The sequence below is a fragment of the Bombina bombina genome, chromosome 5, assembly GCF_027579735.1.
Source record: "Bombina bombina isolate aBomBom1 chromosome 5, aBomBom1.pri, whole genome shotgun sequence".
Lineage (NCBI taxonomy): Eukaryota > Metazoa > Chordata > Amphibia > Anura > Bombinatoridae > Bombina > Bombina bombina.
Window position 1 is genome coordinate 1,012,261,298 of NC_069503.1, and position 21,648 is coordinate 1,012,282,945.

The 21,648-nt window shown below is 42.3% G+C and overlaps 1 protein-coding gene across 1 annotated transcript in view; it reads right to left on the reverse strand.

The window, feature by feature from the left end:
• Positions 1 to 2,578: 2,578 nt before the first annotated feature.
• The window catches only part of RRM2B (ribonucleotide reductase regulatory TP53 inducible subunit M2B), a 91,757-nt gene continuing 72,687 nt past the window's right edge, over positions 2,579 to 21,648 (reverse strand). Inside the window, exons 7-9 of the mRNA XM_053715259.1 lie at positions 20,253 to 20,357; positions 4,506 to 4,619; positions 2,579 to 2,978 (exon numbers count right to left, since the gene is read on the reverse strand). Coding sequence (XP_053571234.1) covers positions 2,826 to 2,978; positions 4,506 to 4,619; positions 20,253 to 20,357 — 372 coding nt within the window. The 3' untranslated portion in view covers positions 2,579 to 2,825. The remainder of the gene's footprint in view (positions 2,979 to 4,505; positions 4,620 to 20,252; positions 20,358 to 21,648) is intronic.

A 21,648-nucleotide genomic window follows, 5' to 3' on the forward strand; every position in this document is an offset into this window, starting at 1 on the left:
CTTGCCCAAGCCTGGGCGAAGAGAGAAAGTCTGCCCCCCACTAGATCCGATCCCGGATCGGGGGCCCTCAATTCAAGCTGTTTTAGGGGCAGCAGCAGGTTTCCTAGTCTGCTTGCCCTTGTTCCAGGACTGGTTAGGTTTCCAGCCTTGTCTGTAGCGAGCAACAGCTCCTTCCTGTTTTGGTGCAGAGGAAGTTGATGCTGCTCCTGCTTTGAAATTACGAAAGGAACGAAAATTAGACTGTCTAGTCTTGGCTTTGTCCTGAGGCAGGGCATGGCCTTTACCTCCTGTAATGTCAGCGATAATCTCTTTCAACCCGGGCCCGAATAAGGTCTGCCCTTTGAAAGGTATATTAAGCAATTTAGACTTAGAAGTAACATCAGCTGACCAGGATTTTAGCCACAGCGCCCTGCGTGCCTGAATGGCGAATCCTGAATTCTTCGCCGTAAGTTTAGTAAGATGTACTACGGCCTCCGAAATGAATGAATTAGCTAGTTTAAGGACTCTAAGCCTGTCCGTAATGTCGTCCAGAGTAGCTGAACCAATGTTCTCTTCCAGAGACTCAATCCAGAATGCCGCTGCAGCCGTGATCGGCGCAATGCATGCAAGGGGTTGCAATATAAAACCTTGTTGAACAAACATTTTCTTAAGGTAACCCTCTAACTTTTTATCCATTGGATCTGAAAAAGCACAGCTATCCTCCACCGGGATAGTGGTACGCTTAGCTAAGGTAGAAACTGCTCCCTCCACCTTAGGGACCGTTTGCCATAAGTCCCTTGTGGTGGCGTCTATTGGAAACATTTTTCTAAATATCGGAGGGGGTGAGAACGGCACACCGGGTCTATCCCACTCCTTAGTAACAATTTCAGTAAGTCTCTTAGGTATAGGAAAAACCTCAGTACTCGTCGGTACCGCAAAATATTTATCCAACCTACACATTTTCTCTGGTATTGCAACTGTGTTACAATCATTCAGAGCCGCTAACACCTCCCCTAGTAATACACGGAGGTTTTCCAGTTTAAATTTAAAATTTGAAATATCTGAATCCAGTCTGTTTGGATCAGAACCGTCACCCACAGAATGAAGTTCTCCGTCCTCATGTTCTGCCACCTGTGACGCAGTGTCTGACATGGCCCTAATATTATCAGCGCACTCTGTTCTCACCCCAGAGTGATCACGCTTACCTCTTAGTTCTGGTAATTTAGCCAAAACCTCAGTCATAACAGTAGCCATATCCTGTAATGTGATTTGTAATGGCCGCCCAGATGTACTCGGCGCTACAATATCACGCACCTCCCTCTGAGCGGGAGATGTAGGTACTGACACGTGAGGCGAGTTTAGTCGGCATAACTCTCCCCTCGTTGTTTGGTGAAATTTTGTTCAATTTGTACAGATTGACTTTTATTTAAAGTAGCATCAATACAGTTAGTACATAAATTTCTATTGGGCTCCACTTTGGCATTGCAACAAATGACACAGGTATCATCCTCTGAATCAGACATGTTTAACACACTAGCAAATAAACTTGTAACTTGGAAATACAATTCAATTAGAATAATATTAAAACGTACTGTGCCTTTAAGAAGCACAGAAGATCTATGACAGTTGAAAATTAATAAATTGAAACAGTTATAGCCTCAATCCTTGTAAATAACACAACTTTAGCAAAGGTTTAACCCCATTAGCAAAGATAACAAATTCTGAAAGCAGGAAACAAATTACAGAATAAACGTTTTTTTATCTCAGTCAAACTATAATTCTCACAGCTCTGCTGAGAGAAATTACCTCCCTCAAAATAAGTTTTGAAGACCCCTGAGCTCTGTAGAGATGAACCGGATCATGCAGGGAATACAATGAGTTGCTGACTGAAATATTTGATGCGTAGTAAAAGCGCCAAAAAACGGCCCCTCCCCCTCACACACAGCAGTGAGGGAGAACAGAAACTGTCAGAAAACAGATTAAGCAACTGCCAAGTGGAAAAATAGTGCCCAAACATTTATTCACTCAGTACCTCAGTAAATGAAAACGATTTTACATTCCAGCAAAAACGTTAAACATAATCTCTAGTTATTAAACAGCTTTATGTATTTCTTACAGTGTAATTCTAGTGAAGTACCATTCCCCAGAATACTGAAGTGTAAAGTATACATACATGACATTATATCGGTATGGCAGGATTTTCTCATCAATTCCATTGTCAGAAAATAAAAACTGCTACATACCTCTATGCAGATTCATCTGCCCGCTGTCCCCTGATCTGAAGTTTACCTCTCCTCAGATGGCCGAGAAACAGCAATATGATCTTAACTACTCCGGCTAAAATCATAACAAAAACTCTGGTAGATTCTTCTTCAAACTCTGCCAGAGAGATAATAACACACTCCGGTGCTATTTTAAAATAACAAACTTTTGATTGAAGATATAAAACTAAGTATAATCACCATAGTCCTCTCACACATCCTATCTAGTCGTTGGGTGCAAGAGAATGACTGGGAGTGACGTAGAGGGGAGGAGCTATATGCAGCTCTGCTGGGTGAATCCTCTTGCACTTCCTGTTGGGGAGGAGTAATATCCCAGAAGTAATGATGACCCGTGGACTGATCACACTTAACAGAAGAAATTAAAGTTTACATTTAATTGTAATGGGTTGGGAGAATGAAGAGGCACTTCTGTCTACAGGCCCTTTCTTATTGACGTTGCTTTTGACACCTATAATGAGAAGGGACCTTATTATGCTCATGGACCATGAGTAGTAGTCCTCGGGGGAAGCAGTGTGTAGGCCTATTGCTTGCCATTCTCCACACTGGGGGAGTTAATATCCAATATTAGAAATCTGCATCGAGCGTAAAGACATTGTTTGTAGTTGGTGCCATGACATTAAAACGCTGGTACTCTCCCACTCGTTTTTCAAAGAAATTCGTCTTTCCTTCCAGAGAAATGTTCTCCATGAAGTCAAAAGGATTTTCTACTTTAAAAATCTGAAATATTAAAGAGTAATAAGACTAAGTCATTAAATGTTAATTAAGTTTTGGGTGTACTAAAGGCATTAGAAAATCATAAATAAAAAATATTTTTTTTGCAATTCAAACATTATTTCATCAATAGTTCAAATGCCTGGTCCATATTAACTGCTGCTAGGATTTTTTTTAATGCTGATGTATTCTATGATGTAAAATTAAATATTTTCTGTAATAAAAAAACAATTAAATTAATTATGATCTGTTTTTCGTTGTTTTGTTTTTTTTGCACCAGGATTTTTCTTACTAATGAGCAGGGCTGGTGCTAGGATTTTTGGTTACACAGATGAAGACACATTTTGCCGCACACCTCCCCCACCAAAGAAATTATATACTCTTCCAGTTATATGTTAAGCAGCTATAGAAAATTATTTTATTATGATAGAGAGTTTAGAATTTGATGTAACATAAATCTATTTTTCTCTGATTTAATATAACTATAATAGGTATAATGGTTAATTTCTGCATGGCAGAACGTACTAATGTGGTGGCTCTGCACAATAGGATTACTTCTTTACCTAGACTGAAACTAGCATGTCTAACAGGACATTTTATCAAGCTGCAGGCGGGCAAATTCTAAAGCAGAGAACCGGTCCACATGCAATTGCCACTGCCAAAATTTAAGACTGCAGAAGAACTCTTTTGTTCAGTCCTGCCCCTTTCTCTAGGGAATTACTTGCGTGAGAGCAGGGTCTGTCAATCACCCCAAACAAGTGAGTTATAGGTGATTTATCTCTGCCACCTAGGATAAAACGCAGAGACTTCATCTTAATTTTATGGTTGCAGACTCACTCTTGAAAGTCTGAACTACAAGTTCTCAGAAGCTGCAAATGCATCTTGATTTTCCCATAAGTATATATTTTTCAAGCACTACAATAGATCACACTAGTTTGCAGTGGAATGCTGAGAGGAGACCAGTACAACTTCCTTAATTTGGATAAATATCACTGCATAGTGATGATAATAACATGTATATAATAATAAACACAACACTCTGCACTATATGGTAATGAAATGCATCTATACACTAATAAACATGCTGCACTGTATAATTATTGCAGAGTACCTATTAAGTGATAACATATAGGCTGCACTGTATAATGATGTTGAGGATTCATACACTAAAATAACAGAACAGGCTACCCTGTATAATGATGATGGGTTCCTATATACTGATGGTGAGAACTCTGCGCTGCATAATGATGCCAAACATTTATATATTTAAAATGAACCCCAAGTTAGGCAGCAAATTAAATGTACACATTAAAAAAAAAAAATGTATGCCAAGCACCAATTTTGTACCCCGCCCCCGCAGTGACGCCCTTAGGCAGTCACCTAGTCTGCCTTTACTTTAGCACCGGCCCTGCTCATGAGTCATAATTTGTAATAAGTGTTCCAGTATTTGTTAGTGTTGTCACAAATAATCACGTCTGTACTGAAATATAGCCCTTTGTGTAGTACGTGGTTGAACTAAATTAGTTCTCTTACCTTTGAGCAGCCAAGTTCAGCAAGTAGTCGGTCAGCAACAAATTCTATGTAGATCTTCATCAATGTGCAGTTCAACCCGATTAGAGCTACTGGCAAAGATTCTGTCAAAAATTCCTAAGTAATAAATTAAAATAAGTTAAAAAACTATTTACTCTGAGAAAAACAAATAACAATATTACAACCCTTTCTAAACATTAAAAGTTTGGCTTGTTAAATGTATAGCTAGAGAGGTGAGTCATCAACCGTTATAACTGTATATTTAAATAATCTTTAAGTATAAAACAAGTTTTTTAATTTAATTCCTACAGCTGCATTGATAACATCAGCTTATTAATTTTATTAAAATTACTCTAGTAGGAATTCTAGGCTGCCCTTTGCCTTGCTGTTACAACCCCTGTGGCCACTAATAATTCCTTGACAGAGTTTGCTGTCCGGAGTGGAGGTGAAGTGTGAGAGACTCCCTCCACACTTATTACAGGAGCTGTACATCGCTCCCCCACGGAGGGCCAACAACAAGACACGCTGAAGTGGCGCACCGCATACATACAGCACGGGAGGCTGTAAAAAGACCCGCTCACTTACACAGACGGCTGGTAGAATCCGGAGGGTGACCGGTCTCGTTAAGGAGACACTTGCTGGGAGGAAAGCGCCATCGAGCCCCCACGTGGATCACAGCCTGCTTCTGCCGCCACACCACGACAGGGCCTGATAGCCGCACTGCTCCGGAGGTTCGTTGTCTGCCAGACTGAGAAGCAGACCTGCTAATCACAGACCCCGACATCGGCAGGCCAGTTTGGGCTAAATACACCGGAGTGGAGGACTCAGAGGGAATCTCGGCGGGCGCGGAAACAGGCGCCATCTTGAAAGGGAGGCTTCTAACCCGCATGGCGATAGCAGGCTCCGGAGTACAGAGGGGGTAAAGTATCACACCTAAACACAGCTAAAGAAACTTTTAATAACAATAACACCCTTGTGTATAGGGACATGTGATCTGATTAATATCCCCCAAAGCTACATGAGGGTTTGGAGACACGGGCCCCTATTGTACTTCTTGTCACGCCTTTTAACTCAGCTCTTGCCACGCACACTGGGTGTACCTCTATGAAGGAGACAAGCATCTTTATCTAAAGTGTCTGACAGGGCTGCCTGCACAGCATACCTTTAAGGTCACTACCAAGGCCAGGAACTTTGGATCTCAGAAGGCCTCCTATAGACAGTGCTTATCTTTTGGGTTTATTACTTAGCCCACCCAGTGGGCCCTTTTCGTACCCTGTAGTGAAGTCATACAACCCCTGCCATTTTTCTACATTGCCAACTGCAGGCATTGGGCCTGCCCTTGTGTGGAAAGAGGAATCTTTGTTTTGAAAGAAAAAAAAAAAAAGAAAAAGGGGAAAAGAATATAAAGAGAAACATAGCAGCACTAAATGCGCAACAGCCCTTGGGGGACACTACTACTAGGGGCAGGAACATTGGATTCTGCAAGACCTTCCTGGGTCTGAGTTTGTGGACAATCTACACTTTAACCTTTGGGCACATCATTCGGACCCACCAATTTGCCCCTCTCACTGCATACCTGGCAGTAAAACTGTACAATCAGTCAACGCTGATATTCCCAGCTCATAGATAAGTTAACACTGGGCCTATACCCCCCTGGGGGGATGCATAAAGGTTACAGCGCTTCTGAACTGGTGCTGCCTCCCATCTGCAATAGAGGGAAAAGGAACTATTTTATTTATAAATCACTGTTGTGCTTAATACATGCATTAACCCATGCTTTTCTCCCATGCTAGGAAACTGTTCTCTTCCACTAGACAACCCACAGATACTGTGTTACATATTGGTTGAGAGGGGTTTACTGGTTGATTGATAGAACACTATTGGCATTTATAATTATTCTTATCATTCCCTGTGGTGTATAGAGTGACACATAGTCAGTACCTCACACGCCGCTCAGGTCAGCGGATTTGCTCTCTCCTATTTTTACCTCAGGACTGTACAATTAGATAGCACGATCACCCTAAGTTAATCCTTAAGAGATCTTTTGTGTCCCCTTACCCTTTTGAAGGGGCATTAGCAAACCGCTGCGCTGACAGGCCTGTATTGATACCCTTCTTTCTGGGAAGGAGAGAAGCTGTACAATCCCCATTACATTGCCTGTTTACTCCAGCATATGGTTTTCTTCACTGACAAGACTTTACAGTCATTCTTGAAATTATTCACACACATCACTTCATTTACTGGTTAACACGGGTTTAATGGTCTGCTGTTAGAATACCAACTACATATGTAAACTGTCTTATTATTTTCAGAGGTATATGGATAAATTCTTAACCAACTCCCCCATGGCAAGTCGTAGCAAAACGGGCTCTGCCAGAAACAAATCTGGAGCTGACCCCTCCGGACTAGGGACTAGTACTGAAGCCTGCTCAGAGAATGGGTCACTTGACACACACCCTATTGTTAAGCAGATATCTTTACTGTTTATGCCCAAAATTGACAACCTGCAAAGGGGGGTTGATACCCTCACAGACGATGTTAAACAGTTCTCCACACGTGTAGCAGAGGCGGAGAATAGAATCTCTGACCTGGAGGATTCTAATGTGTCAAACTCTAACAAAATTGAATCCTTAGAAAGACAGGCCACGGCCCTACAGTTAAAAATAGACGACCTAGAAAATAGGTCAAGACGCAATAATGTGCGCCTATTGGGTCTACCTGAATCAGTAAAGCAAGCAGATATCATCCACTTTGTTGAAAATACACTCCCCTCATTGTTAGGGATTCCCATACAGGATCTTAAAGGTGGAGTAGAACGAGCTCATAGAGTAGGCCCCGAGAGGGTTAACTTAGATGATTCGCCCCAACCCCGGTCAATCATGATCAAATTTCTCCACTTCCAGACTAAGACAGCAGTGTTAAGAGCTTACAGAAAAATGGACAACGTGATGTATGAAAATGCACGCTTGCTCCTATTTCAGGATTTCTCGGTGGATCTTATGAAACGCCGAAGGGAATTCTCACCAATTTGTTCAAAACTTCATAGAGAGGGCAGACAAGCCTTCTTACTTTACCCTGCCAGGCTTAAAATCATGACCCTAAGAGGCCCAAAATTTTTTGATACCCCGACTGCGGCCCAACACTTCCTAGAAGGCGGGGGGGCTCCCCCACGCAGTCCACGACAGAATCACCCAAGAGGGGAGGAGGGCTGAAAGCAATGGTTGATTAAGAGACACCCCCCTTAAGCAGGGACCAACACTAGATTTTAAGTCAATAATCTATCCTGATGGCTACAGAAACAGTTGACAAAGGGTCTGCGCCTACACGCAGACGTAGAGTTCTAGAGTTAAAGTTAAGTTTGAGTTATGTGTGTTTATATGTCATTATAGGTTGCCTCCACGCTCCAGGGCATTTGGAATGCATGAATGGAAGTTGTGAAACGTTTGTGTGTGAGCACAGATGGGACATAGGCTCTCCTAAATCACCTCTCTTTGAAGTACCACAAACGCTAGGTTTCTCAAAGTATGCTGTGCAAATGAAAGATTTGATATGCTCACTTGGCTGCGGGAATGCAGTAAACTGTCAATTTGTAGCCTTATCGTTCTGTAACACTTTTACCCATATGCCTCAATTGCAGGCTGCAATATACTTAGACACAGCCAAGTATGTGGAATTTATGTCATCCTGTCTGAAAATTCTTCTAGTTTTTTGTATGTTTCTACACCTGTGTATCAACCAGCTCATGACATATATTAAGATAATAGGTCCTCTTTGTCTCCTCACTGTAGAACCACCTTTCATTCAAGTTGCTAATAATGTTTTGCTTATGCTTCCACACTTGCACGGTACACAACTCCTGCAGTATGTTGGGGTAACATATCCTCTTTGTATCCCCACTTTAGAGCTACTTCTAATCCAAGCTGCTGATGGGGACCTGGCGGTGGTTCACTGTGGTAGAGGACTGAACCGGGAGTCTAACTACTGTGGTGAGATTTGTTTTTTGTTTTTTTTTTTGTTTTTTTTTTTTCTCTTCTTCTCCTCTGCCCCCACCCTTTCTGCCCTCCTTCCTCCACACCCTTACGCTTGGAGCATTACATACACACCTTCACCTCAATTGTCAAAATACACTACAAGATCCAACTAATAGATAAGATTTAATCTCTACTCCTGGAACATTGGGGGCATACATTCCCCAATAAAAAGAAAAACAATACTCACACAGCTTAGGAAAAAAAAGGCAGAGATTGCATTCCTTCAAGAGACCCACCTCTTGGATTCAGAGCACGAGAAGTTGAGGGCAGACTGGGTAGGGAGAGTTGAATACGCCTCATATAGTTCAGCCAGTAGAGGGGTTGCAATACTCCTAGGTAAAAGACTGGAGTATGAGGTCAGGGAGGTACTTAAAGATCCGGAAGGCAGATACATAATAGTGCAGATATGTGTAGCTGAACAAATTTACACATTATGCAACATCTACGCCCCGAACTTAAAGGATAGAGGATTCTGGAATGCCATTGTGGCGATCCTCTCTCCCTACATCGGTACCCACATCATACTGGGAGGTGACTTCAACCTCACTCCAAACTCTCACTGCGATAGGTTAAGGGGGACATTTAGTGGGAAGATCAGAAAGACAATTAGACCCTCAGAAAAATTTGAAAAAGACATTTTTTCCCAGCTGGGAAGTTCCCTGGATGTGGTGGACATATGGAGGCAATTGAACCCAGATGGGAAAGATTATACTTGTGCATCGCGCTCGTCTCCCTCTATGTCCCGCATTGATCTGTTTCTAATATCCAACTCTCTCATTACGCGTATCATAGACACAAAAATTGGGGAAGTGGCGGTTTCCGATCATGCACCCATAGCACTCTTCATAGACAAGAACCAGTCAGTCAGCAACAGACGTACCCTTAGATTCACAAAACACCTACTGTACTCCCAAGAATTCCAGAACTATCTAATTCACTGCTGGGACGACTACCGGGTAAATAATGCTCAGCATATAGATTCACCGGAATTGTTCTGGGTGACAGCTAAGGCGGTCTTGTCGGGCAACATTGTTGCCTACCTGGCGCGTAGGAAAAAACAATATACAGAAAAAATTGGGAAGCTGAGGGAGCGCTTGGCGGAGACGTATCGCACTTACTGTGCGACCCCCTCCCGTCTCAATTATCATAATTACACTGATACAAAAAAAGAATATGATGCCCTACTAGCCCACCAGGCCTCACAGGCTCTTCTGCGAAGCAGAGGTAAATACTATAGATTTGGAGATAAGTCGGGGAAGCTCATGGCTGCCTTAGTGAATATGGACACGTCTTCTAAACATGTTGCAGCCCTGAAAAGTAGGGGCAAACTTGTGAAAGATGCTGAATCAATAGCAGAGGCATTTGCCTCATATTACTCCTCTCTATATACCAGTGAGGGTTCCCCAGACCCTGAGCTAAGAGACAAATTTTGGGATAACATTAACATCCCACAAATTTCAGAATCTCAACTTGAGAAGCTAAACGCCCACATAGGAGAGGAGGAGATTCAGAGGACGATAATGTCCATGTCACTGGGTAAAGCCTCAGGCCCGGACGGATTACCGATAGAATTCTATCGGCTCCTGAAGGAACAGGTTTCCACGACATTGGCAAACTTGTATGCCACTTACTTTGAGGGGGAGAGAGCTCCGGTATCAGAATTCTCAGCAGCATATATCACCCTAATACCCAAGCCAGGGAAAGACACCGTATTACCAGAATCCTATCGTCCGATCTCCTTACTGAACTCGGACTACAAAATATTAACTAAATTATTGGCAGAAAGACTAAAATTTATATTGCCTGACATTATACACATGGACCAAACGGGATTCATGCATGCGAGATCGTCAGTGGTCAATGTTCGTAGGGTCCTACAGGTCATCCAACACTTTTGGACTGCGAGGGGAGAGGGTGAGGGGAGGAGTGACACGGAGGCCTTCCTGCTGTCACTCGACGCAGAGAAGGCCTTTGACCGAGTGGAGTGGGACCACCTTTTCTACACCATGACTAAGGCTCACTTCTCTGGCCCATTTTTGACTTTTATTAAAAACCTGTACCGAGCCCCCTTTGCTAATATACTAGTCAATAACATATTTTCAGAGAACATTTACTTACAAAGGGGAACCCGACAGGGCTGCCTTTTATCACCCCTCCTCTTTAATGTTGCCCTCGAACCATTGGCTATCAAGCTAAAACAGGTCTTCCCTGGCATAGATGTGGCAGGACACCCACAACATCTGGCATTATACGCGGATGATATGCTCCTGTTTGTCCAGAATCCGCGCACACATATACTGCGTATCCTGGAGTCTCTCACTGATTTTGGCCTGTTATCCGGCTATAAAATTAATATGCATAAATCGGAGATCCTATGGCTTCTCAGGAAAGCTAGCACTGACGGGGATTTCCCGTTCTCAGTGGCTAACCATGATATCACCTATCTTGGCATTAAAATCTCCGCTAACCCCAATAAATTGTATGCCAATAATCTGACACCTATGTGTGCAAAACTACAGGCGCAGATGAATAGCTGGAGTTCGCTACCCCTGTCACTCTCAGGTAGGATCAACCTCCTCAAAATGGTGATACTCCCTCGCCTGCTCTATCCTCTTCTTATGCTCCCCCTGCTCCTAAGCAAATCGGATGTCAAAATGCTTAATTCGGCAGCGACTCGCTTCATTTGGAGGGGAGGTAAGCCACGAATCTCGAGGGACAAACTGAGCATGGGTTTTCTCAATGGAGGACTGGCTTTGCCAGACTTCAGATTGTATAATTGGGCGGCTTTAATACGACTGGTGTTGGACTGGCAGGTGGGAACACACCACTTTTGTCGGCCCTCCCTGGAACAGGCGGTTCTGGGAGACATCTCCTTAGCGTACCTACCTCATGTTTCGAACATGAAATCTGTGAAGGCACTGGGCCTGAATATGCTGTTCAGCGAACCATTAAAGGCCTGGCACCAGGCTCATAAATTTCTGAAGAAATCTTGCCATGTTTCAAGCTACCTACCTATTGTCAAAAACCCGGACTTCCCGGCAGGTTCGGAAACTCAACCTTTCTTGGTCTGGGAACGGAAGGGACTGAGATCACTTCAACAATTATTAGTCCCCCTCACAAAGGAGGTAAAAAATTTTGGTACCTTACAAAGAGAATTTGGGATACCAAGAACACACTTCTTTGCCTTCCTACAAGTGCGCCATTATATCAATACACTCCTGCGGAACGCACCGGATTTTTGGGAGGGCTCTCCCTTCCGCATCACACAAGCATTGTATAAAATGGGTAGGTTCTCCTTATCTGAAATATATCAGACTCTTCTACAACAGCGAGCGCAGAGCACGAGGGACTCACTGCTTGCGGGATGGGCTCGGGAGGGAATTGGCAACATTACGTGGGAGGACGTGAGAGGAGGTCTCGAAAAAACTAAATCAGCTACGTTGTCCGCCATGTTCAGGGAATCCCAAATACGCTTCCTTCATAGGGCCTATCTCACTCCGAGAATACTTGCCAAATGGGTAAACACACGCCCTAATAAATGCGTGAGATGTGCGATAGAGGCACCTACTCTCTTACACTATATGTGGGAATGTCCAGCAGTCAGACAATACTGGGGTAAAATACAATATTGGATTCACCAGTCCTTACAGATACACCTCATACTCCGCCCAGAAACTATTTTGTTTTTACATTGGGACACACATCATAGACAACAAGACGCTGTACTGAGCCTAGTAATATTGTTAGCTAGAAAATGTATCTTAAAAAATTGGACGGTAAGGAAAAGCCCTTCTTTTGTGAGCTTTAGGAATCTACTCAAATCACAGATATTTACTGAACAAATGGACGTTAGGATGGATGTTCAGAATAGGCTGGGCCTATTTCTACGTAAATGGCGTAGACTCATACTTACCTTTGAACTAGAGATCCAAAGGCTAATCCTGTTGCCATTTAAAGACTCAGTTCTCTTCACGGAGGCAGAGTTGAGGGGGGAATGGACACATTTATTCTAAGTTACAATAAACACATATGTGGGATGACTCTTCCTTCTCCCCTCCCCCCTCCTTTCTTCACCCCTCTCCCATTCCCATCGTCCCTCCCCCCTTTTTTTTTTTTTTTTTTCTCTCTCTTCCCACCGCTGGGCCCCAGAAGCGGCAGCAACAACTTTGGAGTAAGTTTAGTTTTGTTGTGTTTATAGTTAGGTTAGATATGATTTAGATTGAGTTTTAACTAGGATAAAGATATTGGAAAAAGAATTTGTCTGAGAAGTGTAATCACATTAGTCTGAAAAAACAGAATTTATGTTTACCTGATAAATTACTTTCTCCAACGGTGTGTCCGGTCCACGGCGTCATCCTTACTTGTGGGATATTCTCTTCCCCAACAGGAAATGGCAAAGAGCCCAGCAAAGCTGGTCACATGATCCCTCCTAGGCTCCGCCTACCCCAGTCATTCGACCGACGTTAAGGAGGAATATTTGCATAGGAGAAACCATATGATACCGTGGTGACTGTAGTTAAAGAAAATAAATTATCAGACCTGATTAAAAAACCAGGGCGGGCCGTGGACCGGACACACCGTTGGAGAAAGTAATTTATCAGGTAAACATAAATTCTGTTTTCTCCAACATAGGTGTGTCCGGTCCACGGCGTCATCCTTACTTGTGGGAACCAATACCAAAGCTTTAGGACACGGATGAAGGGAGGGAGCAAATCAGGTCACCTAAATGGAAGGCACCACGGCTTGCAAAACCTTTCTCCCAAAAACAGCCTCAGAAGAAGCAAAAGTATCAAACTTGTAAAATTTGGTAAAAGTGTGCAGTGAAGACCAAGTCGCTGCCCTACATATCTGATCAACAGAAGCCTCGTTCTTGAAGGCCCATGTGGAAGCCACAGCCCTAGTGGAATGAGCTGTGATTCTTTCAGGAGGCTGCCGTCCGGCAGTCTCGTAAGCCAATCTGATGATGCTTTTAATCCAAAAAGAGAGAGAGGTAGAAGTTGCTTTTTGACCTCTCCTTTTACCAGAATAAACAACAAACAAGGAAGATGTTTGTCTAAAATCCTTTGTAGCATCTAAATAGAATTTTAGAGCGCGAACAACATCCAAATTGTGCAACAAACGTTCCTTCTTCGAAACTGGTTTCGGACACAAAGAAGGCACGACTATCTCCTGGTTAATGTTTTTGTTAGAAACAACTTTTGGAAGAAAACCAGGTTTAGTACGTAAAACCACCTTATCTGCATGGAACACCAGATAAGGAGGAGAACACTGCAGAGCAGATAATTCTGAAACTCTTCTGGCAGAAGAAATTGCAACCAAAAACAAAACTTTCCAAGATAATAACTTAATATCAACGGAATGTAAGGGTTCAAACGGAACCCCCTGAAGAACTGAAAGAACTAAGTTGAGACTCCAAGGGGGAGTCAAAGGTTTGTAAACAGGCTTAATTCTAACCAGAGCCTCAACAAAGGCTTGAACATCTGGCACAGCTGCCAGCTTTTTGTGGAGTAACACAGACAAGGCAGAAATCTGTCCCTTCAAGGAACTTGCAGATAATCCTATCTCCAATCCTTCTTGAAGAAAGGATAGAATCTTAGGAATCTTTACCTTGTCCCAAGGGAATCCTTTAGATTCACACCAACAGATATATTTTTTCCATATTTTGTGGTAAATTTTTCTAGTTACAGGCTTTCTGGCCTGAACAAGAGTATCAACAACAGAATCTGAGAACCCACGTTTTGATAAGATCAAGCGTTCAATCTCCAAGCAGTCAGCTGGAGTGAGACCAGATTCGGATGTTCGAACGGACCTTGAACAAGAAGGTCTCGTCTCAAAGGTAGCTTCCATGGTGGAGCCGATGACATATTCACCAGATCTGCATACCAAGTCCTGCGTGGCCACGCAGGAGCTATCAAGATCACCGACGCCCTCTCCTGATGGATCCTGGCTACCAGCCTGGGGATGAGAGGAAACGGCGGGAATACATAAGCTAGTTTGAAGGTCCAAGGTGCTACTAGTGCATCTACTAGAGTCGCCTTGGGATCCCTGGATCTGGACCCGTAGCAAGGAACCTTGAAGTTCTGACGAGAAGCCATCAGATCCATGTCTGGAATGCCCCACAGTTGAGTAATTTGGGCAAAGATTTCCGGATGGAGTTCCCACTCCCCCGGATGTAATGTCTGACGACTCAGAAAATCCGCTTCCCAATTTTCCACTCCTGGGATGTGGATTGCAGACAGGTGGCAGGAGTGAGTCTCCGCCCATTGAATGATTTTGGTCACTTCTTCCATCGCCAGGGAACTCCTTGTTCCCCCCTGATGGTTGATGTACGCAACAGTCGTCATGTTGTCTGATTGAAACCGTATGAACTTGGCCTTTGCTAGCTGAGGCCAAGCCTTGAGAGCATTGAATATCGCTCTCAGTTCCAGAATATTTATCGGTAGAAGAGATTCTTCCCGAGACCAAAGACCCTGAGCTTTCAGGGATCCCCAGACCGCGCCCCAGCCCATCAGACTGGCGTCGGTCGTGACAATGACCCACTCTGGTCTGCGGAAGGTCATCCCTTGTGACAGGTTGTCCAGGGACAGCCACCAACGGAGTGAGTCTCTGGTCCTCTGATTTACTTGTATCTTCGGAGACAAGTCTGTATAGTCCCCATTCCACTGACTGAGCATGCCCAGTTGTAATGGTCTTAGATGAATGCGCGCAAAAGGAACTATGTCCATTGCCGCTACCATCAAACCTATTACTTCCATGCACTGCGCTATGGAAGGAAGAGGAACGGAATGAAGTGTCCGACAAGAGTTTAGAAGTTTTGTTTTTCTGGCCTCTGTCAGAAAAATCCTCATTTCTAAGGAGTCTATTATTGTTCCCAAGAAGGGAACCCTTGTCGACGGAGATAGAGAACTCTTTTCCACGTTCACTTTCCATCCGTGAGATCTGAGAAAGGCCAGGACTATGTCCGTGTGAGCCTTTGCTTGAGGAAGGGACGACGCTTGAATCAGAATGCCGTCCAAGTAAGGTACTACTGCAATGCCCCTTGGTCTTAGCACCGCTAGAAGGGACCCTAGTACCTTTGTGAAAATCCTTGGAGCAGTGGCTAATCCGAAAGGAAGCGCCACGAACTGGTAATGCTTGTCCAGGAATGCGAACCTTAGGAACCGATGATGTTCCTTGTGGATAGGAATATGTAGATACGCATCCTTTAAATCCACCGTGGTCATGAATTGACCTTCCTGGATGGAAGGAAGAATTGTTCGAATGGTTTCCATTTTGAACGATGGAACCTTGAGAAACTTGTTTAAGATCTTGAGATCTAAGATTGGTCTGAACGTTCCCTCTTTTTTGGGAACTATGAACAGATTGGAGTAGAACCCCATCCCTTGTTCTCCTAATGGAACAGGATGAATCACTCCCATTTTTAACAGGTCTTCTACACAATGTAAGAATGCCTGTCTTTTTATGTGGTCTGAAGACAATTGAGACCTGTGGAACCTCCCCCTTGGGGGAAGCCCCTTGAATTCCAGAAGATAACCTTGGGAGACTATTTCTAGTGCCCAAGGATCCAGAACATCTCTTGCCCAAGCCTGAGCGAAGAGAGAGAGTCTGCCCCCCACCAGATCCGGTCCCGGATCGGGGGCCAACATTTCATGCTGTCTTGGTAGCAGTGGCAGGTTTCTTGGCCTGCTTTCCCTTGTTCCAGCCTTGCATTGGTCTCCAGGCTGGCTTGGCTTGAGAAGTATTACCCTCTTGCTTAGAGGACGTAGCACTTGGGGCTGGTCCGTTTCTACGAAAGGGACGAAAATTAGGTTTATTTTTGGCCTTGAAAGACCTATCCTGAGGAAGGGCGTGGCCCTTACCCCCAGTGATATCAGAGATAATCCCTTTCAAGTCAGGGCCAAACAGCGTTTTCCCCTTGAAAGGAATGTTAAGGAGTTTGTTCTTGGAAGACGCATCAGCTGACCAAGATTTCAACCAAAGCGCTCTGCGCGCCACAATAGCAAACCCAGAATTCTTTGCCGCTAACCTAGCCAATTGCAAAGTGGCGTCTAGGGTGAAAGAATTAGCCAATTTGAGAGCACGGATTCTGTCCATAATATCCTCATAAGGAGGAGAATCACTATCGATCGCCTTTACTAGCTCATCGAACCAGAAACACGCGGCTGTAGTGACAGGGACAATGCATGAAATTGGTTGTAGAAGGTAACCCTGCTGAACAAACATCTTTTTAAGCAAACCTTCTAATTTTTTATCCATAGGATCTTTGAAAGCACAACCATCTTCTATGGGTATAGTGGTGCGTTTGTTTAAAGTAGAAACCGCTCCCTCGACCTTGGGGACTGTCTGCCATAAGTCCTTTCTGGGGTCGACCATAGGAAACAATTTTTTAAATATGGGGGGAGGGACGAAAGGTATACCGGGCCTTTCCCATTCTTTATTTACAATGTCCGCCACCCGCTTGGGTATAGGAAAAGCTTCTGGGAGCCCCGGGACCTCTAGGAACTTGTCCATTTTACATAGTTTCTCTGGGATGATCAAATTCTCACAATCATCCAGAGTGGATAATACCTCCTTAAGCAGAGCGCGGAGATGTTCCAACTTAAATTTAAATGTAATCACATCGGGTTCAGCTTGTTGAGAAATTTTCCCTGAATCTGAAATTTCTCCCTCAGACAAAACCTCCCTGGCCCCCTCAGACTGGTGTAGGGGCATTTCAGAACCATTATCATCAGCGTCCTCATGCTCTTCAGTATCTAAAACAGAGCAGTCGCGCTTACGCTGATAAGTGGGCATTTTGGCTAAAATGTTTTTGATAGAATTATCCATTACAGCCGTTAATTGTTGCATAGTAAGGAGTATTGGCGCGCTAGATGTACTAGGGGCCTCCTGAGTGGGCAAGACTCGTGTAGACGAAGGAGGGAATGATGCAGTACCATGCTTACTCCCCTCACTTGAGGAATCATCTTGGGCATCATTTTCAGTGTCACATAAATCACATTTATTTAAATGAGAAGGAACCTTGGCTTCCCCACATTCAGAACACAGTCTATCTGGTAGTTCAGACATGTTAAACAGGCATAAACTTGATAACAAAGTACAAAAAACGTTTTAAAATAAAACCGTTACTGTCACTTTAAATTTTAAACTGAACACACTTTATTACTGCAATTGCGAAAAAGTATGAAGGAATTGTTCAAAATTCACCAAAATTTCACCACAGTGTCTTAAAGCCTTAAAAGTATTGCACACCAAATTTGGAAGCTTTAACCCTTAAAATAACGGAACCGGAGCCGTTTTTAACTTTAACCCCTTTACAGTCCCTGGTATCTGCTTTGCTGAGACCCAACCAAGCCCAAAGGGGAATACGATACCAAATGACGCCTTCAGAAAGTCTTTTCTATGTATCAGAGCTCCTCACACATGCGACTGCATGTCATGCCTCTCAAAAACAAGTGCGCAATACCGGCGCGAAAATGAGGCTCTGCCTATGATTAGGGAAAGCCCCTAAAGAATAAGGTGTCTAAAACAGTGCCTGCCGATATTATTTTACCAAAATACCCAGAATAAATGATTCCTCAAGGCTAAATATGTGTAATATATGAATCGATTTAGCCCAGAAAATGTCTACAGTCTTAATAAGCCCTTGTGAAGCCCTTATTTACTGTCTGAATAAAAATGGCTTACCGGATCCCATAGGGAAAATGACAGCTTCCAGCATTACATCGTCTTGTTAGAATGTGTCATACCTCAAGCAGCAAAAGACTGCTCACTGTTCCCCCAACTGAAGTTAATTCCTCTCAACAGTCCTGTGTGGAACAGCCATGGATTTTAGTAACGGTTGCTAAAATCATTTTCCTCTTACAAACAGAAATCTTCATCTCTTTTCTGTTTCAGAGTAAATAGTACATACCAGCACTATTTTAAAATAACAAACTCTTGATTGAATAATAAAAACTACAGTTAAACACTAAAAAACTCTAAGCCATCTCCGTGGAGATGTTGCCTGTACAACGGCAAAGAGAATGACTGGGGTAGGCGGAGCCTAGGAGGGATCATGTGACCAGCTTTGCTGGGCTCTTTGCCATTTCCTGTTGGGGAAGAGAATATCCCACAAGTAAGGATGACGCCGTGGACCGGACACACCTATGTTGGAGAAATACTACTTGCTATAGATTTCAAAGTGCGGATGAGAGAGTAAAATATCATATCCTCACCCAACTGATACTAATGTGAATCATTTTGTGTATACTGTAAGGTTCAATACATAATTTATAATGGATATTGTAAACTGTATCACATGTGACTGTAACCGCACAAATGGTAAACGATAAGAATATGTGTATTGCTTTCTTGGACAACAATAAAAAGATATTTAAAAAAAAAAAAATTACTCTAGTAGTATGCCGGGAAAAAGTTATCAGCAATGCAGCTGAATAAAATGACCATTCTATTCCTAGTAATAGGGTTTAATTAAAAATGTGTGCTCAGTTTTCACTGTGTTTTACATCTCAAAAGTTAGTGGCCAATAACTGCAGGTATGTTTGTAAAAAGGAGGTAATATTAAAAAGGGACATGAAACACCATTTTTTTATTTCATGATTCAGATAGAGCATGCTATTTAACAACTTTCTAATTTACTTCTATTATGAAATTTTCTTTGTCCTCTTGACATCTTTTATTGAAAAGCAGGGTGTAAGATCAGGAGCTTCCACGTGTCTAGAACACTATATCGTGGTTATTTTGCAAGAATGTTATCCATTTTCAACAGCACTAGACGGCAGTATGATTTCCTGCCATATAGTGCCCCAGACACCTACCTGGTATCGCTTGAACAAAGAATACCATGAGAATGAAGCAAATATAATGTATTTGTGAATAAATAAACCATATTCTTCTATGTGAAAAACATTGGAATGTTAGCGCACTTGAGAAAACGCGAGTGCGTTTACGTAACTTGTTGGGTGTTAGCTTTTTTTCCCCACCTTTCACGCTCCATTGAAGTCTATGGGGGACTACGTTAACCTGGTTGTGATATTCGAAGTTCGGCTTTTTGTGCGCGTCAGGTTAGCGCACAATTGAAAACGCTTTACTTTCAACTTGTTATACATGCGTTAACCAGTGTGCGCAAAAAGCCAAAGATTAGCGGAGTTAACGTGCAAGTGGGAGCGCAAACTAGCGCTCCTCTTGTAATCTAGCCCTTTGTAAGCACAGCCAAAACCTTGCTTTTAATACAGGCACAGTGAATCCAGACGTCAATTTGATTTTTAAAATGAAAACTTATTTAAAAAAAAAAAAAGCAATAAAACAAAAACAATTTTTTTTATATATATTTGGAGCTAGATCTATAAACGTCTTAAGTAAAAATTAAGGATTGGATATTGCACAAAATTGTAAACTTTCCAAAATACTATTAATTTAGCTTAGTTCCCTTGATAAAGTATTAATCTTTAACAAAGATTATTATTAAAGGGCCATTCACTAATTCATTTCGCTAGAATGGCCTTTTAATAATAAAGTATACAAAATGCAAATCATGCTAATTTTAAATCAAACAGCTTTACTTTTTAATGCAAATACAATCATGTTATAAACAGGACAGAAACATTTTTTTCTACTATATCCCCTTCATTTTATCATCTGGATTTAAAAAAAAAAAAACAACATTTTACATTGCGGCAAAATCGGAGCAAAGTGATAAATCAATCAGCAAAATTGTTACCTGTTCAATTCTAACTGCATTAACAATAATGTCTGTGACTCTTGATTCTGTGGGTTTGTTCACCAAATAACTATACATCAAACAAGCAAAGTTACAGTGAAGACCCTGCAAAACAGTAAAAATAAATGTTAATTAATATAAAAACACTAGACGTCAAAAAGTCACAGTGCATTCACTAAATTATAACAAAATGTACAGTAAACAAGGAATTTTGTTAATGCAATATGCCTGGTCCATTTAAAAACTAACTGTTATGGCGTTAAATAGTATCCTAAATTAAAAAGGGACATTCTAGTTAAAATTAATCTTTCATGATTTAGATAGGCCATGCAATTTTAAACAACGTTTACTTCCAATTTACTTTTATTATCAATTTGTTCTCTTGATATTCTTTGTTGCAAGCTAAACCTTGGTAGGATCATTTGCCAATTTCTAAGCCCTTGAAGGTCACCTCTTATCTCAGAGCATGTTGACAGTTGTTTACAGCGTTAGTTCATGTACCATATAGATAAGATTGTTCTCACTCCCATGGAGTTACCTAGAAGTCAGCACTGATTGGCTAAATTACAAGTCTGTCAATTGCAGAGACTTAGACACAAGGTAATCACAGAGGTAAAAAGTATATTAATCTAACAGTGTTGGTTATGCAAAACTGGGGAATGGTTAATAAAGGGATTACCTATCTTTTTAAAAAAAACAAATTCTGGAGTAGACTGTCCCTTTAATCATGACTTATAAAAGGGACACTCCAGCCAACATTGGAATCCACATGGATTTCAGATTTGAATAGAAGAAGTTTTGTAATATACATGTATTAGCAAAAATGCTTCTAATAAAAGCTATAGTGTATTTAAGTATCCACCGTGCACCAGCATTTTATACTCAGCACTAACTCAGAGAGCCTAAGGTGCTTGTGCCATCTAGTAATTACTCAATTTGTTTATTGCTGACATGATTCAAGCCCCACTGGTGCTCTGAACAGCTGCAGTATTTAAAATGCTGGTGCACTGAGAATATCTAGCTATGCTTCACATGCACGTGCAGAGAAAAATTCTAACACTAAAACAGTGTTAACTTTTACTAGAAATATTTTTGCCAATACATATTATAAATGTGTTTGTTAACCCCTTAATGACCAGAGCACTTTTCCATTTTCTGTCTGTTTGGGACCAAGGCTATTTTTACATTTTTGCGGTGTTTGTGTTTAGCTGTAATTTCTCCAACATTGGTGTGTCCGGTCCACGGCGTCATCCTTACTTGTGGGAATATCTCTTCCCCAACAGGAAATGGCAAAGAGTCCCAGCAAAGCTGGCCATATAGTACATCCTAGGCTCCGTCCACCCCAGTCATTCTCTTTGCCGTTGCACAGGCAACATCTCCACGGAGATGGTTAAGA